Source organism: Podarcis melisellensis, assembly GCF_964234715.1.
Source record: "Podarcis melisellensis genome assembly, contig: HAP1_SCAFFOLD_337, whole genome shotgun sequence".
NCBI classification, from domain to species: domain Eukaryota; kingdom Metazoa; phylum Chordata; class Lepidosauria; order Squamata; family Lacertidae; genus Podarcis; species Podarcis melisellensis.
Window position 1 is genome coordinate 24553 of NW_028112872.1, and position 27737 is coordinate 52289.

The 27737-nt window shown below is 43.7% G+C and overlaps 1 protein-coding gene across 2 annotated transcripts in view; it reads right to left on the reverse strand.

Annotated features, from left to right (window-relative positions):
• Positions 1-27395, reverse strand: part of LOC309362452 (voltage-dependent L-type calcium channel subunit alpha-1S-like) — a 39001-nt gene extending 11606 nt beyond the window's left edge. Inside the window, exons 1-28 of one of the 2 annotated variants that reach the window (XM_081931804.1) lie at positions 27252-27395; positions 26929-27010; positions 25510-25670; positions 24519-24744; positions 23199-23406; positions 22644-22764; positions 22399-22513; positions 22137-22230; positions 21349-21418; positions 20640-20772; positions 19774-19903; positions 19029-19088; positions 18223-18329; positions 16898-16985; positions 16563-16670; positions 15871-15923; positions 15134-15280; positions 14399-14600; positions 14144-14302; positions 13348-13458; positions 12880-12963; positions 9929-9985; positions 8457-8492; positions 7334-7471; positions 7103-7168; positions 5771-5862; positions 4917-5076; positions 2971-3098 (exon numbers count right to left, since the gene is read on the reverse strand). In XM_081931804.1, coding sequence (XP_081787930.1) covers positions 2971-3098; positions 4917-5076; positions 5771-5862; positions 7103-7168; positions 7334-7471; positions 8457-8492; positions 9929-9985; positions 12880-12963; positions 13348-13458; positions 14144-14302; positions 14399-14600; positions 15134-15280; positions 15871-15923; positions 16563-16670; positions 16898-16985; positions 18223-18329; positions 19029-19088; positions 19774-19903; positions 20640-20772; positions 21349-21418; positions 22137-22230; positions 22399-22513; positions 22644-22764; positions 23199-23406; positions 24519-24744; positions 25510-25670; positions 26929-27010; positions 27252-27318 — 3203 coding nt within the window. In that variant the 5' untranslated portion in view covers positions 27319-27395. The remainder of the gene's footprint in view (positions 1-2970; positions 3099-4916; positions 5077-5770; positions 5863-7102; positions 7169-7333; positions 7472-8456; positions 8493-9928; positions 9986-12879; positions 12964-13347; positions 13459-14143; positions 14303-14398; positions 14601-15133; positions 15281-15870; positions 15924-16562; positions 16671-16897; positions 16986-18222; positions 18330-19028; positions 19089-19773; positions 19904-20639; positions 20773-21348; positions 21419-22136; positions 22231-22398; positions 22514-22643; positions 22765-23198; positions 23407-24518; positions 24745-25509; positions 25671-26928; positions 27011-27251) is intronic. The other variant, XM_081931805.1, reaches the window with a different exon arrangement.
• Between the last annotated feature and the right edge of the window lie 342 nt (positions 27396-27737).

Below are 27737 nucleotides of genomic sequence, written 5' to 3' on the forward strand. Positions count from 1 at the left end.
GGGAGGGAGAGAGAGAGAGCGGGAAGGGGAGGGGGGAATCCCCCTAGGCGTGAAGGGAGCGCGCGCCAAAGGAGGGAGGGAGAGAGAGAGAGCGGGAAGGGGAGGGGGGAATCCCCCTAGGCGTGAAGGGAGCGCGCGCCAAAGGAGGGAGGGAGAGAGAGAGAGTGGTAAGGGGAGGGGGGAATCCCCCTAGGCGTGAAGGGAGCGCGCGCCGTACGTTCCAAATTTAAAGGAGGGAGGAAGAAAATCCCCATGTGACGGCTTTTGCCTCCAGGACGGCATCTGCCTGCGCCAACTCGCGGCTGAGCCAGGACTTTTCGTACACGTGTGGGCGCTTCGTAGCATGTGCTCGGCTTTGCCCGGAAGTGCTAAGGAAAGCGGCTTGGATCAGAAAGCCTGGGCTCTTGCCGCGCGCGGCATTGTGTTGAAGCGTGCTGGTAGTTAGTGGGTTGGGAGAGCCGCAGCACCCCATTTTTTTTTCATACAAACATGGTTAAGAAGCTTTGTGGAGTGTCAGTAGGTTGGCACAAACCATGACGTTTGGGGACATTAATCTAGCTCAAGGTTCTTAATACCCTGAGACGTTGCCTGATGTCCTCTTTGAATAAGCGGGGCCTGAGCGTTCCACCAATTTAGGCCTCCTGCCCGGATGTGATATGGCTCCACCTTCCTCAAGGTGGTTCTGCTTTTAAATATTTTCCACCCTGTCACCATGAGGACTAGCGACTTCTTTTTGTAAAATATAAAATCGCTGCTCCTTGCTCTCGTGAGACTGTGTGTTTTAATTCGAAAAGGGTGTTCCGTGTACATTTGTGTGAGCTGTGCTGTAAAAAAAAGGGGTCTGTATCCGTTTGTCAGTGGCAATTGGATGGCCGGATACTGCAGTGATGGAAAAGTTTTTGAAAAGAAAAGAACTGGACTCTGAACAAAATTTGGAGCCAGATGAGAGCCCAAGTATGAGTGGGCATGAAAAGAAAGCAAAGATGGTTAGCTCAAGCAAATTCTCCGGCACAAGGCAATATAGCGAAAGCTATATTTCATTTGGATTTACTTTCACCGGAGATGCAAACCAACCAACTCCACTGTGCGTGGTGTGTGGTGAAAAGCTAGCTAACAGTGCTATGGTCCCAAGCAAACTTAAACGCCATCTCCAAACGAAACACCCTTCGCTTCAAAACAAGAATGCGGACTATTTTGTTCGCCTGCGTGAAAACACAGAGAAACAGGCAACTTTCATGAGACAAACCTCAAAGGTAAATGAATAAAGTATTTTATAATTTTTCATATTTCTGTTTACTTACTATTTCATAACAAAGTAATTATAAAATACTTTCTTTGTGTTTATTTGATTCCTATTAAAGAGAGTTACTTTATATATAGTCAATATAGGCACAGAGTTAATTTTTTAAACATTTTCTAATGGTGGTGTGCCTCGAGATTTTTTTCATGAAACAAGTGTGCCTTTGCCCAAAAAAGGTTGGGAAACACTGTATTAAACATATATGTTTTGAAGTACCCTTGAAAGAGGCAGGTACTTTCTGCCTTAGAGCACACTAAAAAGTAGAAAGCCCGCCATGTGGAATGTTGAGTGGGTGGGCAAGGTCTCAACGCCCTCCAGCTTTGTGAATAGCCCACATGGGCCATGTGAATAACTCCACATGGGCTGAAATCTTTTGCACATTCGATATACAAATGTGCTATGTGAAACAATGTAGTCTGATGAGCTAGTCCCCCTGCCTCATATGTGGCACTGTGATAAAACACAGGTTTGCCATGACATGTACAGGTGATGCAATGGGAAGCCATAACGAATCCCAATCCCCTCCTGTATGCATACCTCCGTGATAAAGAAATGCAAAAACAGCTATCAGTTTATGCATTATTGTTATGTGAGCACAATCTGTAAAGTGGGTCTCCTGGTTTATAAAAAGCTCTCACAAGAGGCAGCTGTATTTTTTAAAAAGTGATATTGACCACATTTTATTTATTTAAAAGATTTCTGTCCTACACTGCAAATAGCAATTCTAGATTTCACCAATGTGTGTGAGTCACGTGCCCAGGCAAATAAATCATTCTGAGTACTTAGAAAGTCCTTTCTCACACCTGATCTAGCCTGCTCTGTCTCAAGAGGCATCAGCCATTCTAAATCTATCCTGCCATAATTTGGGAACAAAATACTGTACTATATCTTCTTCTTCTCCTTCTTTGGCAATCACTCATAGCCAAGTAAGATCATCTTCCATAAACACGGTTTTAACCATGAGTCCATAAGTGACTGTGGAGGCCAATTCTGGGCCCACATGTCCTTCCACAGTGGGGACATTGTTTCCCAGGCGGGAGTTGATCATGGTGTGGATTTGCCAAGCGTGCCTTCCTCTTAGCATGTTTCTCCCTTGCGTCCTGAGTTCCCTTTTACCTGGGCAAGAATGACCACAGCTAGAACCCCCTGATGTCCCTATTTGAAACATACCTTCCAATAAATCCATGGAGATTCCAAGTCAGTGTAATAAATCAAGCTTTTATATTAAGGCTGAAACAATCTGATAAATGAAAAGAGAGCTCATACCAATATTTCTCATTCTATTATCACACATCTGACTTTGTACTCATATGCCTTCCAAGCATTGACGTCCCACAACATTTCTAGGAAGTTACATTGAGCTCTCTTTCCAGTGCCAGTAGAAACTCAGAGCCAAATTAGACAAGACATTTGCCAAGTAATCTGTTTTCGCACAGCTGATTAAAAAAAGAAAAAGCTGGTGTAGGGCATCAATGGAAGGCTTCCTTTCACTGTGAATAGCAGAAATGGGGTGTGATTCTGATCAAGGCCATGGCATAAGCATGTACCGGCTAATTATTATTTTAACATAAACAAAAAAATTGACAATAGGTCAAACTACATGATAGACTTCATGTCTAGTTGGTCCGCAGATCCAGTGATTACAAATGTAATAACTGATAGTTTCTCACTTGGCTTCAGGATCGTATTCTGCCCAGATTTTTTTGAATTCATCCAGGTGATGAGGACCCAATATGGACCAATCCCGTGTGAGGTAGTCAAAGTTGTCCATGATAACAGCGACAAAGAGGTTGATAATCTAAGGAGATATACATTGGCACAGCTTAGGTGAAAGATAGCAGAGGATAATGGTCCTCTGAGCTGTTCACTGGAATAAAGTTGGCTGAAGGCCTGTATACCAATTCTTAGGCTTGCGAATACACCCTTCCACCCAGAATCCTTGAAACAGTGGTTCACACCCCCCCCGAGCTATAATTCCCAGTACCCTTAAGAAACTACTGTTCCCAGGATCCTTTTGGGGCCGGTGAGGAAGAGATGTGATTTAAGTGCATGTGTAGAAACAGCCTAAGTGGTCAGTTCATATGTGCAAGTCCATCAGGAAGCCAACCAGGTTAGTGTGCTAGTAGAAAAGTGGTCCTTATACAAGCGTACTCCCAGAAGTATAAGCAATGACTGAGCACACCACTGTGCTGGGCTGCTTGGGGTGACACATTGACTTGCTGTTTGTGATTGTGACAAATCATTCGTATGATTCCATTGTCACACTGATCACTGCTCTCTGCCTTGGATGTAACAGAACTGACCTGCCACCGCCACAGTGCCTAAGAGGCAAAACTGATGAGAGAAGGAAGCAGAGAATTCCAGGGCTACGTCACACATTTATAGCTATGTGTTAATATGAACTGCGGCCATCTGAGAAAACTAAAATAAGACAGAATATTTAATGAGTGCTCACGCCAGGGCTTTGAGAAGAGTAATTTCTGTTTCCTCAGCATGACAAATGTCAGTAGCTTATTTGCTGCAAGCTGACTAAGGAATGTTTATTGATGGGCAGCTTTATACGTTTATTATTTATTTATTAGTGTTTAGTATTTATTAAATACCGTACATTTAATACCATACATTTAATAAATATAGTAATAATAAGTAATGCTAATCTAATTTTCCCTTAATCTTACTAAATAATTACAGTGGTACCTCGGGTTAAGTACTTAATTCGTTCTGGAGGTCCGTTCTTAACCTGAAACTGTTCTTAACCTGTCTTAACCTGAAGCACCATTTTAGCTAATGGGGCCTCCCGCTGCCGCTGTGCCACTGCTGCACGATTTCAGTTCTCATCCTGAAGCAAAGTTCTTAATCTGAAGCACTATTTCTGGGTTAGCGGAGTCTGTAACCTGAAGCGTATGTAACCTGAGGTACCACTGTATAGCAGATGAAATTTGGTATAGGGGTAAATAAAGCAGGTTAAAGACTCCTTTACATTGGCAACGCAGGTGGAAAGAGGAAGAGCAACAGCCCAGCTAAATGCATTTCATTCACAAGCAAAATTCCCTCTTTCCCTCTCTCCATAATGGCCGCTGATTGCCTTTCAACAGCAAATACAACGATACCTGCTTTCTGATTATTCCTGAATTTGCAGCCTTTGAGTGGATTTGATGGTCACAGATTGGCCTCTGAGCTATGACTGGTGATCAGCAGCTCCTAAACCCCATTTCTGGAGTCCCCTTCCATCAGCAAGAATGAATTGAACTATGTGTAAAGCCATGACTACTGCTGAAGAAATGCTACAAGGTCTTTGAAGGAGAGAGGGGAGTATTTTAAAAAGTGAGCTGAAAATGGTTTGGGAGACATTGCCTCCTGCAACATACACACAAATTTCTGAATTGACCCATAGTTTTGCAAAACCTGTTTGGCCAAAGGTGAAAGTAGGATGATGTTATGCATCACATGCAGCAATTCCCTCCATCACACCACCTTCAACGCCCCCCCCCCCCATGATCATGTCTAGTTCGTCCCTTAATGATGATTGCTACTGTACCATATTTATCCATATGCTACAAGTATGTGCTAACTGACTAGGAAATAAGCACAAGATCAGAGAACAGAAATAGCTTACCAGGAATGCGCATAGCATGTAGAAGCTGACTAAGTAGAAATAAGCAAAGTCTGTGCCACAAGTATATTCTTCCCCAGGAGCAAAGTCAGACTCAGGGTCACATTGCTTGCCATAGCTGGCAGCCAGTAAGATCTCCTGCCAGGCCTCACCAGTTGCACACCTAGAGAAAGGGATAAAGTGAGGCAGGGGCCCCTTTCCAGAAAGTATTCTCTAGATTAGAGGATATGGAATGACCAGCATTCTAGGACTCTAATCCTGGGTACTGCAAAATTGCAACCATTCAGTGGCGTAGCTTGGGGGGGTGCAGGGGGGCCGGCCGCACCGGGCGCAACATCTGGGGGTTAGGGTTAGGGGGTGCAAATCCACGGGTTAGGGGGCACAAATTACTTGCCTTGCCCTGGGTGCTGACAACCCACGCTACGCCACTGCAACCATTACCTCATTTCCATTTGTGGGACTTTCATTTCTGAGTTGCCAGAATTAAAATGAGGAGTGAACCCAACACTAAGGGTCTATTCTGATATGTTGTTATTGTTTATAGCCCGTCTTTCCCCAAAACTGGGGCTCAAGGTGGCTTATAAATAAAATAGTGACCACCAGCATATGAAGACTGGGGAGTTATTGTGAAGTGCCAGAGTCATAACTCAAGGAATGGGCGGGACAGATCCATGCCATGTGTTTAAAGCACATGGCTCCCCCCCAAAAAAAAAGAATCATGGGAACTGTAGTTTGTTAAGGGTCCTGGGAATGGCAGCTCTGTGAGAGGGAAACTACATTTTCCAAGATTATTTGAGGGGAAAGTAATGTGCTTTAAGTGTGCATTGAACGCACTTTAAATGTACAGTCATACTGACCTGAATAGCAGCAGCACTGCTTGTGGGAACGTCTGAAAGTTGTTGTTCCGATTTATATAGGTTCCATCCACCAGAGCAATTTTCCCAAACATCTGTAAATCAGAAAGTGCCACTGTGATAAACCTGCACTTTTTGTACCAAAACCTGTTCTCTTTGTACCAGTTTCCTTTTGTTTCTTGCTACTTGGTTGGATATAGCCTTAGCCATGTTTAGAGTAGACTCACTGAAATTAACTGAACAAGTTAGGCATGACTAACATAAGTCCCTTCAGTTTCAATGGGTCTCCTCATGACTTGGCTCAAATCCACACTATATAGTTTAAAGCAATCTCATACGACTCTAAAATTCATGGCTCTCTCCCTCCCCCTTTCCCAAAGAATCATGGGAACTGAAGTTTGTTAAGGATCCTGAAGGTTGTTAGGAGACTCTTAGTAAACTACATTTCCAAGGATTCTTTGGGAGAAGTAATGACTCTTTAAGTGGTGTAAGAGTGCAATCTAAGTCTGAATCTAACCAATTGCTGCTTTCTACTTTAGTTGTTTACTGTCTTTCTGACTGCTGACACACCCCCACCCTACCCCACCAAGGAAGTGAAGTGACTGCAGTTGCAAACCTCAAGCTTACTAGAGATTAGGTTACACTGAACTCATGCAAACATAGCAAGAGCTCTCCTGAATCAGGCCCAGGGAACATCTAATCCAACACGGCTTCATACAATGGCCAACAAGATGTTTCTGGGAAGCCTACAAGGACAACATGAAGGAAACAGCCCTTCTCTGTGCCATTTTCCCCACAGCAACTGGTATTTAAAGGCCAGTTGCCTTTAACCCTGGAGGTTCCATTCAGTTATTAGCTGAGGACAGATCTGTTCTCCATTAATTTGACTAATCCCTGTTTAAAGCCATTTACACCAGTGGTCAGTCCCTTAGAACTCATGGGACTTATTACTGAGCAAATATGCCTAGGATTGGGTTGTAAAACTCCAGACTGAAAGTCCACAGGAACTAAATTCTTGTGGCATCCTTTGGAGTGACATCTCTGTTTGCAGGTCAATGGAGAAGGACATGAGAGAGACCTGCAAGGTAGAATGATTTAATTGGTCAGATCAGGTACCATGTCAAGAGAGATACACCTTGTTTCAAAACCTCTGCAGGATACATGGTGTCCCAAGTAATTGGGACGAGGAGAATGGGGAGCTGAGACTGAGGAAAGCTTCCAAGGAATAGAATGGAATGACAATATGATATCTGGCCTTATTAACATGGATGGTTTATAACTGGGATCTTGGCTTACATTGCCACTGAGAGAGTTTATGTGTGTGTGCATCCTCACCTGCATCCCAATCACAGCATAGATAAAGAACAACATCACAATCAGCAAGGCCACATGGGGCAGTGCCTGCAGAAGAAAAGAGAGAAGAACCCAAGGGTCGCAAAACTGCAGTGCAAGGTCATGAGCCTCAAATGAGATGGGAAGCGTTGAATCACAATGCTTGTCTCCAACCTCACCCAACCTCTAGAACTCTTCAAGCTCACGTCCTTTCAGCCAATGTGATGCACTTGCCTGGAAAGACTTGATGAAGGTCCATAGTAGATTTCTAATGCCTTCTGATCGGCTCAGCAGTTTTACCAGCCGTAGGACACGGAAAAGCCGGAAGAAAGTGATAGAGATTCGGCCACCCTCATCAGGATCTATGGCTTGCTGTGGAAGGAGCACATCCCTTGGGCAGTGAACAAGCATGAAGCAGGTAGAAGGAGATAAACTTCATTCAAGAGTAGATCTGATGTGTTCTGCAGGCATGCCCATAATAAGACAGCAACCACCCACAATTTAATTGTGCATTAGGGGGCCAACCTGGTATGCACTACTGAGACGTGGGACGTCAGGCTGCAAGGTGTTGACTTTCATCAGCAACGTCTGTCTGGGTTCTCAGTGCACCACCAACATAGACAAGGGCTGGAAATGGTGGGTAGTATCACTGTGGCCTATAAGGATTCAGTCTTCCTTTACTCCACTTCCTGCTGCTGAATTCCTGTGTGCACCAGTTTGGGCACCAGGGAATTCTGCTGTTGTACCGACCACTGCCCAGCAGCCCCCACGTCTGAGCTGACAGAAGTGGTCTCAGCATGGCTACTGACAACCCCCAGACTGATTGACTACTGTAATGTGTTGTACCTGGCTTTGCCTTTGAATACTATTTGGAAACTTAAGCTGGCTCAAAACACAGACTGGGACCAGTCAGTTGGTGGGGGTAATATATCTCAATGATATTGAAATAAATTCACACTAGCTTTCAGTCAATTTCTGATCACTCTTCAAAGTGCTGGTGTTTTCCTTTAAATGCCTACACAGGTTAGGTTTGTGAAGGACTTCCTACTCCCAAAACAACCTGTTCTATAGTTGTCCCCACCATCTGAGATAAGGCAGGAGTTTATGGAATTCCCTCCCCAGAAAATAATGTTGGCACTAGGCAGATTTATTGTTCTTGCTGCCTGACAAAACCATTTTTATTCTCCCAAGCTTTGTAATATACCTTAATGCATTTTTCTTTTTTAACATGTTATGTTCTATTTCTCTGTGTTTCTCTTGTTTTTGTAAGCGACTCTGGAAGCTCTGCTGAAGGATGGCATATATATACGTGTGTGTGTGAGATAGAGGGGGGGCGGGGTAAACAAACAACACTTACTTGTGTTGTGACGTCTCCCTGGATCACCGGATTCGTCTGTAAATATATCCCAAATTATAAGTACAGCAATAATTTCAGTGCATGTAAAACAAGGACCTCAGGGCCAACAGCATGCTAGGCTAAGGGACTGGATAATACTGCAGGGGTCATTGCATGCTGACTCAGGTTTGGAATATAGGAAGGAGTTTCATGCCACCGCCATTAAAAGGTTCCTCAACCTTCTAATGGACCTCTTGGTTCTAAGCCTAGCAACCCCTCCCTGGGCTAACTTCATGTTACCTGTAGAACTGTTGGACTGCTGGGTTTACTGAAACTAAGGATGAGTCTGCACCATCAAAAATCATGAGTCCAGCATGACAAGAAGGAAGTGAGAGGAACAGTCAAAGGACATAGTTTGTACCTTTTTAATCAGAGTTGGGAGTTGGGTGATTTGGTGCCATCATATATTTTATTAGCACGCCTATGCTACAAGGGCAAACTGGATCAAAGCTGCCATAACTGCCATGGTCTCTCCCAAGGAATCTTAGGAACTGTAATTATGTGTGGATATAAAAAATAACCTTCACAGATGTACAGTTATGATAGAAGGCTCATTTTGGGAGACGCCGTGGCAGGAAGCTGGTTTAGATTTGTAGTGCAGACGTATCCTAACACTGTGCTAATGTTGGCACAGTGATTCTAGTAGTGAGCACTCAGTGCATATTTAATGCACAATCAGTACCGTGGCGTATTTGCAGAGCAGATCGCCTGGGTCAGTTGTGCAACAGCAGACAGCCAATGCAAAACTTGTCTGTGGATTTGTGCTTCTGCAGAGTAGTAAAAGCATCATTTTGAGAAAGGTAACTATTGCATTCAGACTTCAGTTTTCTGGCTATTGGCTACAGAATCTTCAGATCTTGATGTATCTTCTGTAATGAAGCTGCACAGAACACGTCGGCAAGCTGGACCAGGAATGGAAGGAAGCTATAGTGTAATCTAGATGTGCAGTGATGCACTTGCTGTGCATCAGAAACAAAAGCTGATAATTGCACTGCCAGCGCTTTGCAGGACTGTTATTTTAGTGCAACCATAAAAATGCCACTAAAGCAGTGTTAGAAGCTAGAAGCTGTTAGTTCTATGCAACAATACCTATACAGCACCTACAGAATGTGAAAAGAATGTGATATATTACTGCTAATCTTGTATGCGTATTACCCCAACCTCTTGTGACAAGCCAAAAGAAAGGCTTCTCTATTTGTTGAACATGTGAAAAGGGAGCAAATAAAACCCAGCACCCTCCCGCCACCAGCATCGTCTTCTCTTGAGGCTCACAACTTTCTCTCCCTTTTCCTCCTCGATGGCAGAATCTCTGAAGACTCATGCAGTCCACACTAACACAGCAGGGCACAGCAATATGGAATGGTCTAGGAAGGGACAAAGGGATATATGAAAGAAAAGGTTCTCCACAACAAGCTCATGCAGCTGATATTTACAATGCCATTACAGCCACCGCTTAGGCAGTACAATCCACCTCTGGAAGCAAGAATTATCTGTTAAGAGAATGAAAGAATCAGCCGAGGAATCCCACAAATGTAGTGGGAAAGTAGAGAAGTGAAAGACAGAGAGAAAGAGGGACAAGGGATGGATTGGAGGATGACAAGGAAGAGGAGCCATTTTTAGGGAGGAAGAGAAGGTGGTCCACAACAATAGAAGGGCATGATGGGAGATCCCATGAGACCAACAAAGAAGAAGACAGGCAGAAAGGAATAAGGGATAAAGGATAAAGGAATAAAGGATGCAGAGACTGATGCTTGGAATGAGGACTACAAATGACTTGAACACAGCCTAGAGTCTCCTACTGGAAACAGATTTTAAAAAGCAGCCTAGATAAGAAAGTTCCAGCTAACATTATACTGCAATAAGCCCTGGACAAAGAAACCTACTGGAGCGTCATTGAAGGCACAGATATTTCTAGATTAGAAGTCTACAGAAGTCTATGACGCATGGCCAGCTTCACTCATATTCACCCACCGTCAAGAGACCACTCATGAGCCAGAATTCAAATGGGGGGGGGTTAAGTGCTATTAGACCCCTCCATAAGTGATTAGAGTTCTTAACATGTCTTTTTCCTGCAAGGAGCTCCTACGGTGATATTTCATGATCAGCTCTTTGAAGGATGGGGCTCCTGGAGTGCCTCCCGCCATGCTGAGTTCTTCTGAAAACATTGACCCTTTCTTTCACATGTTGAAATAATGCAAAGACTGGGCAGAACCCAAGGGGTAACAGGGAAGATGGATTTTTACAGAATTAAACAAGATGGTTCGTGCCAAGAGAAGTATTTTATCCACAAATGCTTGTTACAATTTAGTTTTAAATATATTTAGACAGAACTGATTAATAGCCAGACATTTTAAAATCCTGGCTGACTTGTGTGCTATACCTGCTGCAGATGGTTATATTGACTTCAGCAGCAAATAAATGGTTGTGTGCCTTTGTTGGATTTGTGCTCTGATTGGTTATTTGCATTTTCTTGACCAGAAACTCTGAGAAAAGTGCTGTATCTTGCACAAAGCAACATACGATCCCCATGGAATGTGCACAGATTATGTTAGAGGCACTTTATTATACTTTCTGCCGTTTGTTCTTGGACAGAAGATCATAAAAAGAGTATTATTAGTTCATCTAAACAGCTCATCTAGCAGGGAGTTTATTAAACATCAATATACAAATAAATGAAACAAATGGACTAGGAGGGAGGAGGGAGGAAGGAAAGACAGGAAACACGGAAAAGGACTAGGCTAGGTTCATAAGTCAAAGATACAGTGTGCTGGAAGGGGAAAACAGCAGCACTAATGGTGGTTTTGCTTTCTGTGGAATCAAAATCAGACTATGTGATCCAGTCAGCACCAAAAGGTGTACAGAGAGTATTTTAGGAGAATCAGGGCTCCAAGCATTATCCATCTCACTTTCTTGCAGTTCCCAGCTGTTCAATGGGAAGCAGCATTCCAGTGGGACAAAGAAACCTGGGGAGAATGAACTCAGGGCCATTCTGCCTCTGGTACTGAACCAAACATCAGGTGCAAAGGCAAGGGAAGCAGAATACTTACCAGTTCCCAAGTCCTCAGACTAAATTCCTAAATACCATTGAACCTGATCCCCTTTCACCTTAACTACTTAGCATATAGATCTCTCACCAGAGTTTTTTGGCCATTTAATGAATCAGGGCATATTCAGCAAGTATTGAAGTGGATGTAAATCTAGTAGATAAAGTCTTGTATGTCCCCAAAGATACCTGTACCTTCCATCCCCTGCTCACCTAATAAGAGAACAACAAAAAGTTCAGCTATATCTTAAAACTAAATCCTTGGAGTGACTCTTTGTACTTGGGCTTGGAAACAACTCATCAAACAGGGTAGATATTTGCACTGACATTTCCTAATACTCTAGCACTGGCTAGAGGCAAGCTGGAACTATAAAGAAACACATCAGGTTTTTCCAGGGATTGGAGTATTTAAAGGAAGACGATGTTCAAAACAAGGAGATGATGGTTTTGGTCTTAGTAATACTGAATCAGGCACGTACACTATTAATGAAATCTGTTCTAGATCCACCTCCTTCTAAAGCTGTTTCTATAGCCATAGATAACTGAAAATAGTAGCATTAAGCAGTGCACTGAGAACATGAAGGCACATAAATGCATTTTTAACTCAGCAATATCTACTCTTGTCCTTTCTTTAAAGTCATACGCAATGCAGAGTACACATGTGCTATTCCACCCATGGTATATTTTCAATATACTCTGGTGTATATTATAGCATCCATGCACATATATATAGAAGGCACACAATTTATATATGCAAGTGTTGCCATGAAAATAGTCACACTATAAGCAGACATAATAAGCAAATACTCGAAGCATGGTTGCCATGGACAGCAAAACAGAAATGATCTGCAGGTACCATGAGGCAAACCATCTCAAAGTTGACTTTATACTAAATTTGCGAGCTACATATTACTTGCCAAGAACATATGCTTAGAGAGAACACAGAGATTACTGGGCAGGTGAAGTTTCCTGGGCATGGGGCCACATCAGTCCATTAGTTATGATCAAGGAAAGGTAACCTCACAATACTTCTTGATGCCTGAAACTCACAGTATCCACTGAGCTTATCCACATTTGTGGATTGTGAGATGCCTACCCTTCCCTTAACTTCAAGGCAATAAACCCTCTTATTTCCAGAAGGAAACTGAAGTCAAACAATAGCTTCTGTGAAACAGATATTCTGTTTAGACACGCAATAATCACAACTGTGGAAAAGTTGGGAGACTGATGCTGCTACATGGCATGAGGAACAGTTTTCTACTCTTCTTCACTTTCATGGCTGCCCAGTTTGAAGTGTTCCCAGCCCACACACTCATCCAGTGCTGGGAGCCTTTCACTTACATCAATCTGACTCAGGATGACATCAATGATGCTGCCAACGACTATAAGGAAATCAAAGACATTCCAAGGGTCCCCAAAGTAGCCCTGGGGGAAAAGGAATAAGAAAGTGGGTTCCAAAGAAGTAAGACAGGACCTTTCTGGCACCTTCCCAACCTAAGGACCGATGTTGAAACTTGTGTGACTTGGTTAGGACTAAAAAAAACTTACATGCAACCATTCCCTCCTCCCCAGCAGTATCCCCCTTAAAGTGTGGCATGTAACTCTAAGCCAGATATGGGGAACCTGTGGCTCTCCAAATGTAGTTTGACTACAACTCCCATCATCCCTGGCTATGACTATGCTGGCTCAGGCTCATGGGACTTGTAGTCCAAAGATGTATGGAGGGCCATAGCTTTCCACCACTGCTCTAAGCAAAATGGCAGACCCACTTCCCTCAAGGAGCCTTATAGGTCCATATCCCAAACTCACCTTAGCCTTGAAGGCTATAAGTTTAAGGATCATCTCCACAGTAAAGAGAAGGGTGAAGACCACATTAAGGATATCTGAGAGATGGTCCATTGTCTCTGATTGATTATAATGCTGTAAAGATGGTTAAAAGATGATTAATAGAGTTAGAAACAAAGCCCTGTAGACCAAAAGGAAGACAAAGGGAGAAATCATATTGATTGCTAGATACCAAGTAAAAGAGATACACATGTAGAGAACAGGCTCATCTTGATGAGTGAGCTGTATGGTTGTAAAGCTCCACTTATCCAACATACCTGTACTAACAATGCCTCTCATTGCTCACTTATACAGTGGTACCTCGGTTTAAGAACAGCCCTGTATACGAATGATTCGGTTTATGAACTCTGCAAAACCGGAAGTAGTGTCCTGGTTTGTGAACTTTACCTCGGTCTAAGAATGGAATCTGAACAGTGGAAGGGCACAGGCATTGGTAGGCCTCATTAGGGAAAGCGTGCCTCAGTTTAAGAACAGTTTTGGTTTAAGAACGGACTTCTGGAACAGGTTAAGCTCATAAACCGAGGTACCACTGTATTTCTATATTGGAATCCCTGGAATAACAGCCCAGTTCAGTTACATTGTGTGTAGTGTACAACTGATGGATAATAAGACCCACCCATATTTCTAAACACCAGATCAGCAAGTGCTCATTATAGGGGCACTGTTTTGTAATTCTTCTTCTCCAAGCACAACTCAGGATCCCACAATCATCACTACTGCTGCCATTCTACAGCTGGGCAGCTGTTCCACTCATCCATACCTGCATGCCCAAGCAGATGGTGTTCAATGTGATCAGGAAGAACATAAGGTACTCAAAGTAGGAGCAGGTCACAATATACCATATCTGGTACTGGTAGGGGTTCTTGGGAATGTAGCATCTCAGAGGGCGTGCTTTGAGTGCATATTGCACACACTGGCGCTGGAGCGAGAAGAAATACAAGGTGGGAATGGGGCTAGGCAGTGCCTTCCATACTTTAGGTTCTCTTGTTCATTATCTCAGCAATATGAGCCATACCTGGTTCTTGTCCAGCTCACAGTTTTTGTACTCTGTTTCACCCTGCTCCTGGAAGGTTACGATGATAAAACCTACAAAGATGTTCATCATGAAAAAGGCTATGAGGATGAGATAGATGATGAAGTAGATGGCAACGCCCATGCGATAGTTGTAGATGGGGCCTACGTCCTCAGCGCTTGTGTCAATTGCTTTGTACAATAACCTGGAAGAGTCAGAACAGCGGTCGAGATTAACGGGCCTGGGCAAAAGACCTTTGAAGAAGTGGGCTATGAAAGGACTTTGCTCGATGGGTTATCAGCTCAGGTATCCATGCCTCCTCTGACAGGGGCGGCCCACTCTCAAAGGGTTTTCCAAAAAATCAGTATAGCTAAATAAATGTAGAGCTATAACTCTTTTACTGAGTGGGTTGCAGGCAACTTTTCCTTAAATTGCTTTGTTGATGTATTATGCTTTCTGATTCTCAAAGCACAATATTTTGTTGCTGAGAAAACATGTTTTTTTTTAAAAAAACCCAGTAACTGCATCAATTGCCATGGTTACATGAACGTCTGGTGTAGCTCTCTGCGTATAGTGTCTATAACATCGTTAGCGATATTTATTAAAGCTTCCCCTTTCAGTGTTATTTTGCTTGCACAGTATAGCTAATTAGCAACAGTAGCAGCATACCAGCTAATCCTTCTGACAATTCCCAACAGCCCACCTTGCACTTTGCCCCATGCTGGGTTCTGAACTCACTTAGGCCATCCTTCAAAGGTGGAAACAGTGAAGAGAGACATCATGGCTGACAATACATTATCAAAGTGGAAGTCATTGAGTATCCACATTCGCTCATTCTCCACAACCTGCGTTGGATCAGCATCGACGTATGTGATGAAGTGTCCCCTGGGACAAGAAACTTTATATTAGTTACAGACAAGGAGCCTGCACCTTCTGTTAATTCGTATTAGTTTACAGTACAATTCTATGCAGGTCTACTTGGAAGCAAGTTCCACTGAGTTAAGTTAAGGATTGTAGCCTAACATTTCGCCAATGCTGAGATAGTCACTCAACGACAGTCACTACAGCAAAAAAGGAACTTGTTCAAGTTGCGTAAGACTGATCCAATGAATCCCAGGCTGGCTCATCCCCTCCTTGGCCCTAGAACATCCTGCCTAGGGCTTGCCACTGGCTGCCACTGCTGGGGAACCCACTGGTAGCACTTCTGTCTGCTCACACATTTGGTGAGTGGAAGACAGAGTACTGCATCAACAGAGTAACACAGGAGTCACTCTGCAGAGGGACACTGGCAGAGGCTGGCAGGGCTGGATGGAGGGACACCACCCACCCACCGACCCCAGCCTGGCACAATGGGGTGTTTTTTTTTCTTTTATTGCTCTGTTAACGCAAAAACTACTCTGGCCCACAGCTTCCCGTCACACTGCAATTATAGTGTCCCAGGCTGCAGAAGACTATGACGCATAACCAAGGCTTACCTGCATTCTTCTGCAGTGATCTTGGTTGAATCTGTACAGCTAAAGAACTTCCCCTACATTTAAAACAGAGATCAAAAGTTATAGGGATTGTTGGTATTTGGCTGTTTCCCAAATATGGCCTCAACAGTCCTGAGAGTACTGAAAAGTGAATGTTTCCAGCTACACAAAAGCCCGGGCCCAGTTTTTACTGTTGAAGGAGAGGAGACAGTAATTCATGACAGTTTCCCATTGCTGACTGGCAAACCATGTGGGAGTTGTATTGAAAGGGAATAAGATTTTGCAAGTGACTTACACATTGACTGTGAGGAAACTGCAGTGATGTTATTAGCTTCCTTGAGGTATGTATTGACAGGCTGCAGTGGCACCATGTTGCACCCAAGACTGAGAGGGCTCGTTGTGCGTCATGTGTGTGTGTGTGTGATGTCACAGACTTAGACCATCACCTGGGTAGGTTTGGAGAATTGAATATGCATTTTTAAAGGAAGGTTACACATCACAGAAGGACCTGAGGGTGACTAGACCAAACCGTAGGTATTCGGCCAACCGAGACAAATGAGAATGGTTAATTCAGTATAGTGGCCCTGAGTTGATTATCTCTGGCAGCAAGCTATCCTTGTTTATATAAACAAGATTTTACAAACTCATGGACTCAAACAGTGTGGAAGTTCATTCTATCTAGGAAAGACTGTCACCTTGAAGAGCTGCACCCCAATGCAGGCAAACATGAACTGTAGCAAGGCACTGACAAGCACAATGTTGCCGATGGTCTTGATAGCCACAAAAACACACTGTACTACGTGCTAGAGAGAGAAAGAGAGAGAGGTTGGTTAGATTTTATTTGTCCATTGCTCATTGTGATTTTTCTGAATAACTGCAGTCCAGCAAAATATAAGTAGAGATTGCTTTGCCTGGTTCATGCATACATTTCAATGAATGCTGCTGGCTTAGAGAGGTCATCACATTTCCCTTACTATCCCTGATTTCTGGGTTATCCAGAAGAGTAAAACATTCCTACTACCCCACTCACCTTCAGCCCCTTTGCTCTGTTAATGGCTCTCAGTGGTCGCAGTACTCTGAGCACCCTGAGGATTTTCACTACTGAGATGGCACTGGACCTGTGGCAGAATATGAGGAAAACATTACAGTGGGAACCCTTATTGTGTTTATGTTACATGGATTCTGCCCTGCCTACAAAGAATGACTATGGCCTTTTGATTATATCTAGTGATTGAATGGGCCATTCCATGGTTGGGACCATGAACCAGAGAATGCTGTAGGACTGCCTTGCTACCAGGGCAGCTTCAGAGAATTCTTCAAAAGGCAAAACCACTGCAGGGTGCATTCAGACATGCGGAATACTGCATTGCCCTAGTTTTCCTGATTATAATGCTAGCACTTCTGAACCATTTTCTAACATTCCTTTCACAATGCAGTACCTCTTGTGTTATGGAACGATGGCTTTTGGATAGATGTACGCTAAATTTCATTCACACCTGTGAGTGTGGAGTGACACAACAAAAAAACATCACTGGCCGATGTCACTACTCCCCCACCCCTTCCGAACATGTGTGCTTCTGTTCTCCCATGATTCCCCCATGAAAACAGCAGGAAATAGCTGCATGCTTGTACACTGTCCCAAATTTCCTCACTTTACTCCCAACTCTAGTTGGTACAACCAGCCACAGTAAATTACAGAACCAAAGAGCCTTTGAACAAGGGTGAGGGGACCATTAGAGGAAAAAGGCAGACCTTTGCAGCAACTAAGACTTTCACAACCCAGTCAGTAGGATCAAACTACAGGAGCCAATTGTACCTCCACTTCCGATGCAGTGGGGTGAGGGATAACTGTTTGACTCTCAGGGCACACCCACACCACAGACCTAAACTGGTTTAACAGCCAATCCCTTTTTCCAGGGAACTCTGGGGATTGTAGCTCTGTGAGGGGAATTAACAATTCCCGGTACTCTCAAGAAACTGCAGTCTACAGGAATCTTTGGAGAAAACAGTTAAAGTGGTATAAAATCAATGCAAATGTATAGTGTGGATGAGGCCTCAGTATGTTAACTGATAATTATGGCTGTGAATATTCGTTGCTTTGGGAGCAGAGCTCACTACTCTTCATGGAGCCCCTAGTTTTCAGGGTCTGAGAGACGGTCAGCTTCTCTTTACAATGTTTTCCTTTATATTTCAGGGTGTTTCTTACTACCCTATGGTCACACAGATACATCCCTCATATCCCACAGTTGCTGCCAAAGACACAAGGAGAATGTTAACCCCTATCCTACTTCCCTCAGATTTGGCCCTACCACAGATCGATGAAACCCAGGCCTGTTCTTCCATCACAATGCTTACTCAAATCCCATGGAGATAAGAGAGACAGCCACAACGAGCAAGTCCAGGATGTTGAAATAGTTGCGGCAGAAGGATCCCTTGTGTAGGATAGCACCATAAGTAGTCATCTGTGGGGAGCAGGAAGACTCAGTTAGGCCCAGTTTTTGTATTACTTTGAGGATACTTCTCTCAGCAGCCTAATTCTGTAAATCATTGGACCTGTGGATGTTGACTGCTGTGTTCAGGATGAAGCAGTTGTCTGAGAACGAGCACTTCATCATCAGCACAGAGAGTTGGCAAGCTTGAATTTGATGCCCGCTATTTGTACAGGTATAGGGACACAGGTGGCGCTGTGGGTTAAAGCCTCAGCGCCTAGGACTTGCCGATCGAAAGGTCGGCGGTTCGAATCCCTGCTGCGGGGTGCTGTCCCGCTGCTCGGTCCCAGCGCCTGCCAACCTAGCAGTTCGAAAGCACCTCCGGGTGCAAGTAGATAAATAGGGACCGCTTACCAGTGGGAAGGTAAACGGCGTTTCCGTGTGCAGCTCTGGCTCGCCAGAGCAGCGATGTCACGCTGGCCATGTGACCCGGAAGTGTCTCCGGACAGCGCTGGCCCCTGGCCTCTTAAGTGAGATGGGCGCACAACCCCAGAGTCTGGCAAGACTGGCCCATACGGGCAGGGGTACCTTTACCTTATTTGTACAGGTGGTTAACTATTCAGATTGCCAACTCAGCACAATGTAAAAAAGATGAATAAGTAAACATTGGCGATTTCCATTCCCGTTTTATGATTCCATTGGAATTCCACAACATCTCTAAGTGTGACTCACCTTTAGAACGATTTCCACTGTGAACACAGAAGTGAAGCCAATGTCAAAATATCCTAGAATCTGAAGATAAAACAAGCAAAGAAACAGGATGCTATTTTTGTCAGTGCAACTCTATTGCTAACATGTCTTTTAGCAAATTTGCTGGGTTCTGGAATGAGAACTATAGGAGAAATATTGTCTGAATATTGATTAACAGAATCTCCTATTTCTTCAAGCTCATTTTCAAGCAGGTAGTCCCAGCTAAACCAGCATGAACAGTACTCTGATTTCTAAAAAACAAATGATTGCAGAAATGTTTTTGGTTATCCCCAATATATTAAGATGCAGGCAGCTGTCATGTAAAAGCAAACCTGTTTTTCCTCTACATATTATTTTAGTTTGCAAATACATTTAGCCATGAATACTTTTAACTTTTTACTAGTTGTCCATTATCTTCTGCTTTTAAAATAATTGCTTCTTATTGGTTGTATGATATGATTGGCTCCATCCTTATTGAGTTTCATGAAGAGATGACTTTTAAATAAAGACTTTGGGTCAGAAAGACACTCTTTGGCTTTCTGCGATTTATGCATGAAAACCAGTCACTTATTTTCATCTACAGCTTCCTGTTGTTGCCTTTTGCATGTTGTTTCAATTTCATACCAGTTTTCACCGAGGCAATTACAATGGATGCAGGGCTTTCGTAAGTCACTCTGGACCACCCACTGGTACCTTGCCAGTAGCGCAAGCAAGCCTATCTAGTCACCTTATTCCTGAAGGACTCGGCCCGTAATGGATCCTCAGCTGCCAGTGAGACGCTGCTGAGAAGAATGAAGAGGAGGATGAAGTTGGTGAACCAGGTGGCATTCACAATCCGGTGGCACAGTACACGGATCCTGAAGAGGACAATTTAGGGAAAGAAAAGGAAGGTTATATTCTGCTTAAGCAAAAGAGTTCATAGTACAATGGGCACCCAATGGGGAATTACACTGTTCATCAATGTGCTGGTAGAAAGTGCCCATGTGACATTTCTACCCCCCTCAGAGTACATTTGGAATATGGGCACTCTACCAATTTGTAGAGCAGAATTGTTGAGTGAATTGAGCCTGTGTTTATGTGGGTTCTTGGACAACCCAGTCCATAACATTATGAAAGGAATTACTACTTTACGGTCCTTTCGCTGCCAAACTGCAGCGCTTTTACATCTGTGGTGCTAGTTTAATAACCATTCAAGGAAAAACAAAAAAAAATTCCTTCCAGTAGCACCTTAAAGACCAACCAAGTTAGTTCTTGGTATGAGCTTTTGTGTGCATGCACACTTCTTCAGATATATCTGAAGAAGTGTGCATGCACACGAAAGCTCATACCAAGAACTAACTTAGTTGGTCTTTAAGGTGCTACTGGAAGGATTTTTTGTTTTGTTTTGACTATGGCAGACCAACACGGCTACCTATCTGTAACTGCATTCAAGGAAAGTCTGAAGACCAAGAGGATAGTCTGAATTGAAGGCATCTGCCTATACTGATGTCTTTGCCGAGGTTAAGCAAGCCTGGCCAGAAAGGAATTTGTGCCTGGAGGCAAATATTCCTGGTTAGATCGTCTTCGTATCTGAGAGTAAGGAGTAAGGCCTACTTGTTGGTTGGGCTAAAGATGAAGAATGAGCTGGCTTCGGGCATGGGCACTGCCTTCTCCTTCAACTGCAGCTCTGCCAGAGGACGTGGTCGAGGACTCAGTGGAATTTCAGGCTCATCTTCTTCATCATCACCTGCAGGGCACACAGTCGGTCACTGAAAAGCTTCATGCAGAGGCGCTACATGCACAGCCAAAAGGTTCACTCATTTCTAGGCTTGCTATTAAGCCGAAATATAAGCATCAGAGTATCTCAACATCCCTAAGGGACACGGGTGGTGCTGTGGGTTAAACCACAGAGCCTAGGACTTGCCGATCAGAAGATCGGCGGTTCGAATCCCTGCAACGGGGTGAGCTCCTGTTGCTCGGTCCCTGCTCCTGCCAACCTAGCAGTTCGAAAGCATGTCAAAGTGCAAGTAGATAAATAGGTACCGCTCCAGCGGGAAGGTATACGGCATTTCCGTGCGCTGCTCTGGTTCGCCAGAAGTGGCTTAGTCATGCTTCCACATGACCTGGAAGCTGTATGCCGGCTCCCTCGGCCAATAAAGTAAGATGAGCACCGCAACCCCAGAGTTGGTCACGACTGGACCTAACGGTCAGGGGTCCCTTTACCTTTACCTTTATCTCAACATCCCAACACAGCATTAAGTCAGTTCAGCCCAGAATTCTCTTCATTCCTGGGGTAGGAATGAAAGAGACAAACCTTCCTTACCTGGGAAGTCAGCGGAGGGATAAGGGTCCTTGATCTCATTGACATTTGATTCAAACTCATCCACCTTCAACTGAACAGAAGAAATAAAAATGAAAGGAAGCTCAGCAGCATAGGCAAGCTCACTCTGATACAGTTTCTAGGCATGCTCTGAAAGCCTTCCTGTTTCAGAAGACTGATTTCTGCTGGTCTATTTAACATGACATTGCTTTTATTGTATTGTTTATTCTTAAGGGATTCTTAACCATTTTTAAAATTTCTGTTTATACTGTCTCTATCGCACAGTGTTTTGTGGGGGCTTTTTTTTAAAGAACCTAAACAAAAAAACAAAAACCAAAGAAGGCACTTGTTGCTGTCACCCATGGGGGAGACATTCCATTCAGTCTGCATTGAAAGGTGAATCTACCTAATTCACACTCTCTGAAAGTGGAGAGAAATGCAGTGATCCGTTTAAATCTTTCCAAATTTCGCAGCCAAGAAATGTGTACAAAAATGCACACACTAGCATGAAGTGTGCATAAAAATGCATATATTAATTAAATAACATCAAAAATGAATTCTGTTGGGGAAAATGGATTTGCAGGAATGTGTTTTTTTAGATAAACCTGCATAGAAAATTCACAGGAGAAATTCGTACTACAATGCTGATGAATTTTCATGAGGACTTTTTAAATATAAATTTGCAGACTGATGTGGAAATGTGGGGAACTGAACTCTGGATTGGAAAAGTGACAAAATGGAGACAAAGCAATATTGACTGATTCACCCACTCCTAGTCACCCGTGGCTGACCTTGGCTGTGGTGGGCATTCCTTCTCCCTTGGCTTTCTGTTCCAGCTTCTTAGCCAGCAACTGCTTTTCCTCTTCTGACTTCTCCGGGTAACCTCTAGAGTGAAGAACCAAGAAAGCAAGAGGAGAAGGAAGTGAAGCCAAGGGGAAGCTATTATTTGGGGGGGGGCAGGAAACACCTTACAGTTCAGCCAAACCCCCTGTTGGGTCCCAGATGAGAACCCAGAGGTAGATATTGTCATGGCCACCAGGAGGCACAACTGACCGGCCCATTTTCTTTTTCTTCCTCTCTTCAGCTTTGGCTTTCTGGGCAGAGGTCAAAGTTTCAGCTTCAGCAAGGTTGTCCACAGCAATAGCCAAGAAAACATTGAGCAAGATATCTGGGTTGTGGGGAGCAAGGCTAAGGAATTATACAGTGTGAGTTTAGGTAATATAAACCTGAAGCCCTGAGCAATTTGCATCCAGGATACCCAAAGGACTCCCTGAGCCCTTCTATCCCAGAAAGGATACAATTCCCACAGACAAAGAGAACAATGAAGTAAATGCAGACCAGCACACCAGGGTAGACTGGCCCTCCATAAGCCATTATGCCATTGTACATAACAGAAGTCCAGTCTTCCCCAGTCAGGACCTAGAAGTAGACAAGAGAGAAATTAGCAGCAACAGGGTATCCTGAGCACAACCATTGCATGAGGCCTGGCTTCTCCAACCTGGTGCCCTCCAAATATTGTTGGATATCTGGTCCCATCAATCCCAGCCAGCGTGGACAATGGTCAGGGGTGATGGGAGTTCTTGTCCAACAACATTTGGAGGACAACAGGTTGGGGAAGACTGCATTAGGTTCTGATCTGAGTTTGAAGACCTCTTCATTAAAGACCCTTTTCTCAGGCCCCATTGTCCAAAAAGTCTATGCGTTCCCAAAGCTCAGACAACATCCCACAATTCACAGATTCCTATTTCCCCCACTGGTCACCCATTTTCTGCCAGAACTTAGTACAGAAGACACCAATTGTCACCTACAAAACCCTGCCCTTAAACTGGCTTATTAAAAACCCCAAGTTGTACCTGAAAGACAGTGATGAGAGCCTGAGGGAAGTTATCAAATGTGCTGCGCCGTATCACTGTATCATCAAAGTCAAACCTCCCTCCAAAAAGTTGCATCCCTAATAGGGCAAAGATGGTCATGAAGAGGAAGAGGAGAGTGAGGAGGGAGATGATGGAGCGCACCGAGTTCAGCAGAGATGCCACTAAGTTGTTCAGAGAGGTCCAATACCTAGAGAGGGACACCAATGTTATGTGCACACCTATGTGAAGATGCTAAGATACTTTCAGATCCAGGAGCCAAGCTTTGAAGTGCAGCTTTCTAGCTAAAGACAGAGAATATAAATCATCCTAATGACTAATTAACTAAAACTAGTTATAATCTCATGGCTGCCATCTTGAATGTAGTTGAGCATATGCAGCCACATCCAATAGGGCAACAAATTCAATTTATTTATTTGCTTTTTCACCCGCTCTTCATCCAAGAAGTGATGCCAAGGTGGGGTATGCCAAAGACCAAACAAAGACTATAGCAGCTCAAATAAAGGCATTAAAACAATATAGCATCGATCTGTATACGAGACATACTGTTGGCTGTATTAAGTACAGCTCTTCAGTGTGCTCAGTTGCATTTGGCAGGGAGATTGCTATGCCTGGATGACTCCATCTTCTGTTCTGCCATCTAATCTAGCTTGGTACCTAACATGACTAGTTCCCAGGACTAGAGAAGCTATTTTCAAACATCATAGTTCATCCGAGGGAAAGTTTGACAAATCACTGCTCTCCACTACAGATACGTAGGCAGAGAACAGGTGGCAGATTTAATCTATTTGTTCAGCCTCACTCAGAGACACCAGGAGATGAAATCTCACATCCTCTTTTACTTTGTAGAGATGGACTTGAAGCAGGTAACCACACGGTGGTCACATGCACACCAAATATTTAAAGCACAGTGATACCACTTTAACAGTCATGGCTCCCTCCCAAAGAATCCTGGGAACTGTAGTTAAAGGTGCTGAGTTGTTAGGAGACCCCTTGCAGAACTAGTTCCCAGCATCCTTAACAAACTACAGCTCCCAGAATTTTGGGGGTGGGATGGGGTAAGCCATGACTGTTAAAGTGCTATGGGAGTGCTTTAAATGTATGGTGCGGATGTGACCAACTCTATGGCCACCAAATGAATACAAAGGAGCTCTGCCAGATAGTATGAGAGATGCATCTAGTCTAGCATTATGTTTCCAAAACTAGCTGGATGCTTCTGTTCTGCTTCCAAGCCTCCTGCATCTCACCAGGATGGCAAAGGTTCTGGAGCCAAGTCCTATGAGAAATGGTTGGCATACTCACTTAGTTATTTTGAAGAGCCTCAGCAGGCGAATGCACCGCAAAACAGAGATGCCCAGGGGTGTCATGGAGGTAATTTCCACCAGTATGATCTCTAGGATGCCAGTGCACACCACAAGGCAATCAAAGCGGTTGAAGATTGACATGAAGTACTGGCGGAAGCCCAGAGCATACATCTTAAGAATCATCTCTATCGTGAAGAGGGCCAGAAGCACCCGGTTGGCAATATCTGTAAGCAGAATGATAAATGGACCAGATCTCCTCTGTCCACGAGGAGCCCAATTCCTCTTCAGAGAGAGAGCATGAGGGTTGGGAGGAAGAAGTGGAGGTGGGAAGTCCAGAATTACTTCCTTCACTCTACTCAGCTCTCCTCTGCTGGGAAATAGTGCTTCCACTTTCAGAAGCCAGCTAAGATGTTAAGGGTGCATGCAAGAACCAAGCTACCCGTTACATGTAGCAGGTGTATAATATTTGGGGTTTGCGGGGGGAGGGGGTAGCCTGTATGCTGAGACCCTTCTAATTCCTAAACACAGCACATGTTGAAAATCTAAGGAAGGGTTGTAACTTCTTGATAATGGCCCTCTAAATATGGGTTGTTAAGGTAACAGGTAAGGAAATAACTGAGCAAAGTTCTTGCGGCTCTTGCATTTTGAATAATATTTTCCAATTTCCAATTTAAATATATATACCAATATACTTCCTGTCCCATGTTCCCCTGCAGTCTGTTCAGTTTTCCCTTTGACTTTTGCCTTTAACACCTTAGAATCAACCTCTTACATTATGGTTAGGGCTAAACTTTATTAAATGCAGTTGCTGCTTGAGGCAAGAAGGAAGTATATTGGTATGGGAACATGTTTGGCATGGGGTTAAAGTGGGACTAGGGCACTGAGAAGCAGAAAGGAGGATCAAGCAAGGAACTTTAGGATTGAGAGCATCACAGCACCATCCCGTTAATCAGAACCTTCAAAGCTCCCTTAAACAGTGTCCAACTCACCTTGAGCCTTGGTCAGCCAATCAGGTTGTTGGTGATGCTCAGTAGCTATTGAGATGGTGTTCAACGCGATAATCAAGAGGACAAACCAATAGAAAAACCTGGACTTAACCAGTTCGCGGCATTTCCTGCGGAGAAGGCGGTTCGATCGTCGCCAGTGTCGACTAGAGAAAAAGGAGACAGTTAAAACCAGAATGGTGGCGGCACATGAACCCCTGAAAACGGCTTCAGAACCCTACCTATTCTTAGTTTTCACTTGCCCTAGTGCCCGTGTTCAGAATTTTACAGGACTTTTGAAAAGCATCACTCTTACTAATATGGTTGTGGTGATGCAGCACTAAAGCAGGCCTGCAAAACACAACGTGCAACTTCTTCCCTGGGTATCTGCAATCTCCAGGGTGGCTTCCAAATATTTAGTTTGTGCCTCTTTAAGGGGACCATATAAGGCCTAACAAGGCCATCAAAACTGCAGGTGCAGATGGAAGAATAAATAATCCCTGTGGTCTCTGGGAGAAATTCAATGTTGCGCTAAGTTAAAGTACCTTAGCAGTGCGCTAGTAGTGCTAGCAGAATGGCTGGCGCAAGAAAAGGCGGGAAGCGAGCATGGTTCTCGTGGCTGGTGGCACAACAGATAGATGGGAGTGCAGGGAGAAAATGCTTCCAACTCTATGATATACCCTCCAACATTTCTCTGGTGAAAATAGGGACATCCTATTCAATAATAATAATAATAATAATAATAATAATAATAATAATAATTACTATTTATACCCCACCCATCTGACTGGGTTGCCACTCTGGGTGGCTTCCAACATATATAAAAACATAATAAACATTAAAAACTTCCCTATACAGGATTGCCTTCAAATGGCTCAGGGGTAGGATAACTCCATACCCTCCAAAATTTCTCTGATAAAATAGGGACATCCTACCATACCCTCCAACATCTCTCTGATGAAAATAGGGATGTCCTAAGGAAAAGCAGGACATTCTAGGATCAAATCAGAAACTGGGACAGCTTTTGTAAATCTGGGAGGTTCCAGGAAAATAGGGAGACTTGGAGGGTCTGCTGTGGTTCTTTGACTCTACAGTGTAAAAACACAAAGGGGTCTCAATCCTTCATTTCCTCAATTGACAGAGATGATCTGACTGATACTGGACATCTCTGGCTTTGGGATTTAACAAGCATTACATTAAAGAGATAGAGTGAGAGAGATTGCTATGGAGTGCAGAAAGGTCCGACATGGGAAATATTTTGATTTTTAAAAAATTAAAACTCACATTTCAAAAGGTATGGGGGGGATATTTGAAAAAAGATGTAAAAATGATGCTCACAGCAAGATTTGAGAGCTTTGGGGCTCTTGCACTACAGCAGGACATGAGCATGTTTGGATTGCCATGCATGATATGCATGCTACTTACAAAAACAAAATCCATTTATTCATGCCCTCAATCTCATACAGGCTCTCTGTCTCTGATCCACCTTCATCTGATGGCATCATTCCTGTGAAAGATGAAGAAAGGTAAGAAACCTGTTGTGTTATTTACAAAACCATTATCATCAAATGCTACGTAGCTCTGCAACTTTGCCCAGGCCTTCGATTTCCCTTCCTGCTTCCTAATCTCCTTTTCTCTCAGACTACATTTCCAAGCAAGCACTGCTCTCAGCCCTATTGATTCTAAGCAGTATCATCAACAGGCAAGAATAAACAAAACCAAAACGACAATAATACAAAGCTTAGTACCTTCCCCACGTGTCCGGTCGCTATCCATGACTTCTGCATGGGTGATCCAGTCCATGTAGCCTTTCATGTCTTCCTCCAACTGCTGCTTCTCCCTCAGTTTCTGGAAGGTACCCCGTGATTTGGCTTTCTCACGCTCTTTGGTGAATTCCCTGGGGGGAAAACTCAGATGAGAACTTGTATGGCATAGTGATGGGTCAGGGAGTCAGTTCTGAGTTCAAGTCTCACTCAGTAGTGACTTGGTGGTTTCAGTCAAGCCACTAGCTCTGTGCTTTAACACACACACACACACACACACACACACACACACACACACACACACACACACATCCATGCTAGAATCTGGACCTAATTAAAGTGTCCTACATTACAAGGTGAGGGTTAGAAGGATTACTAAAATAATGACCTGGTTTGCACATCATCTTAAGCCATACTTAATGTTTTACTGTGGTTCAACATGAAAGAGCAGTGTGCTGGTTCATATTGCTG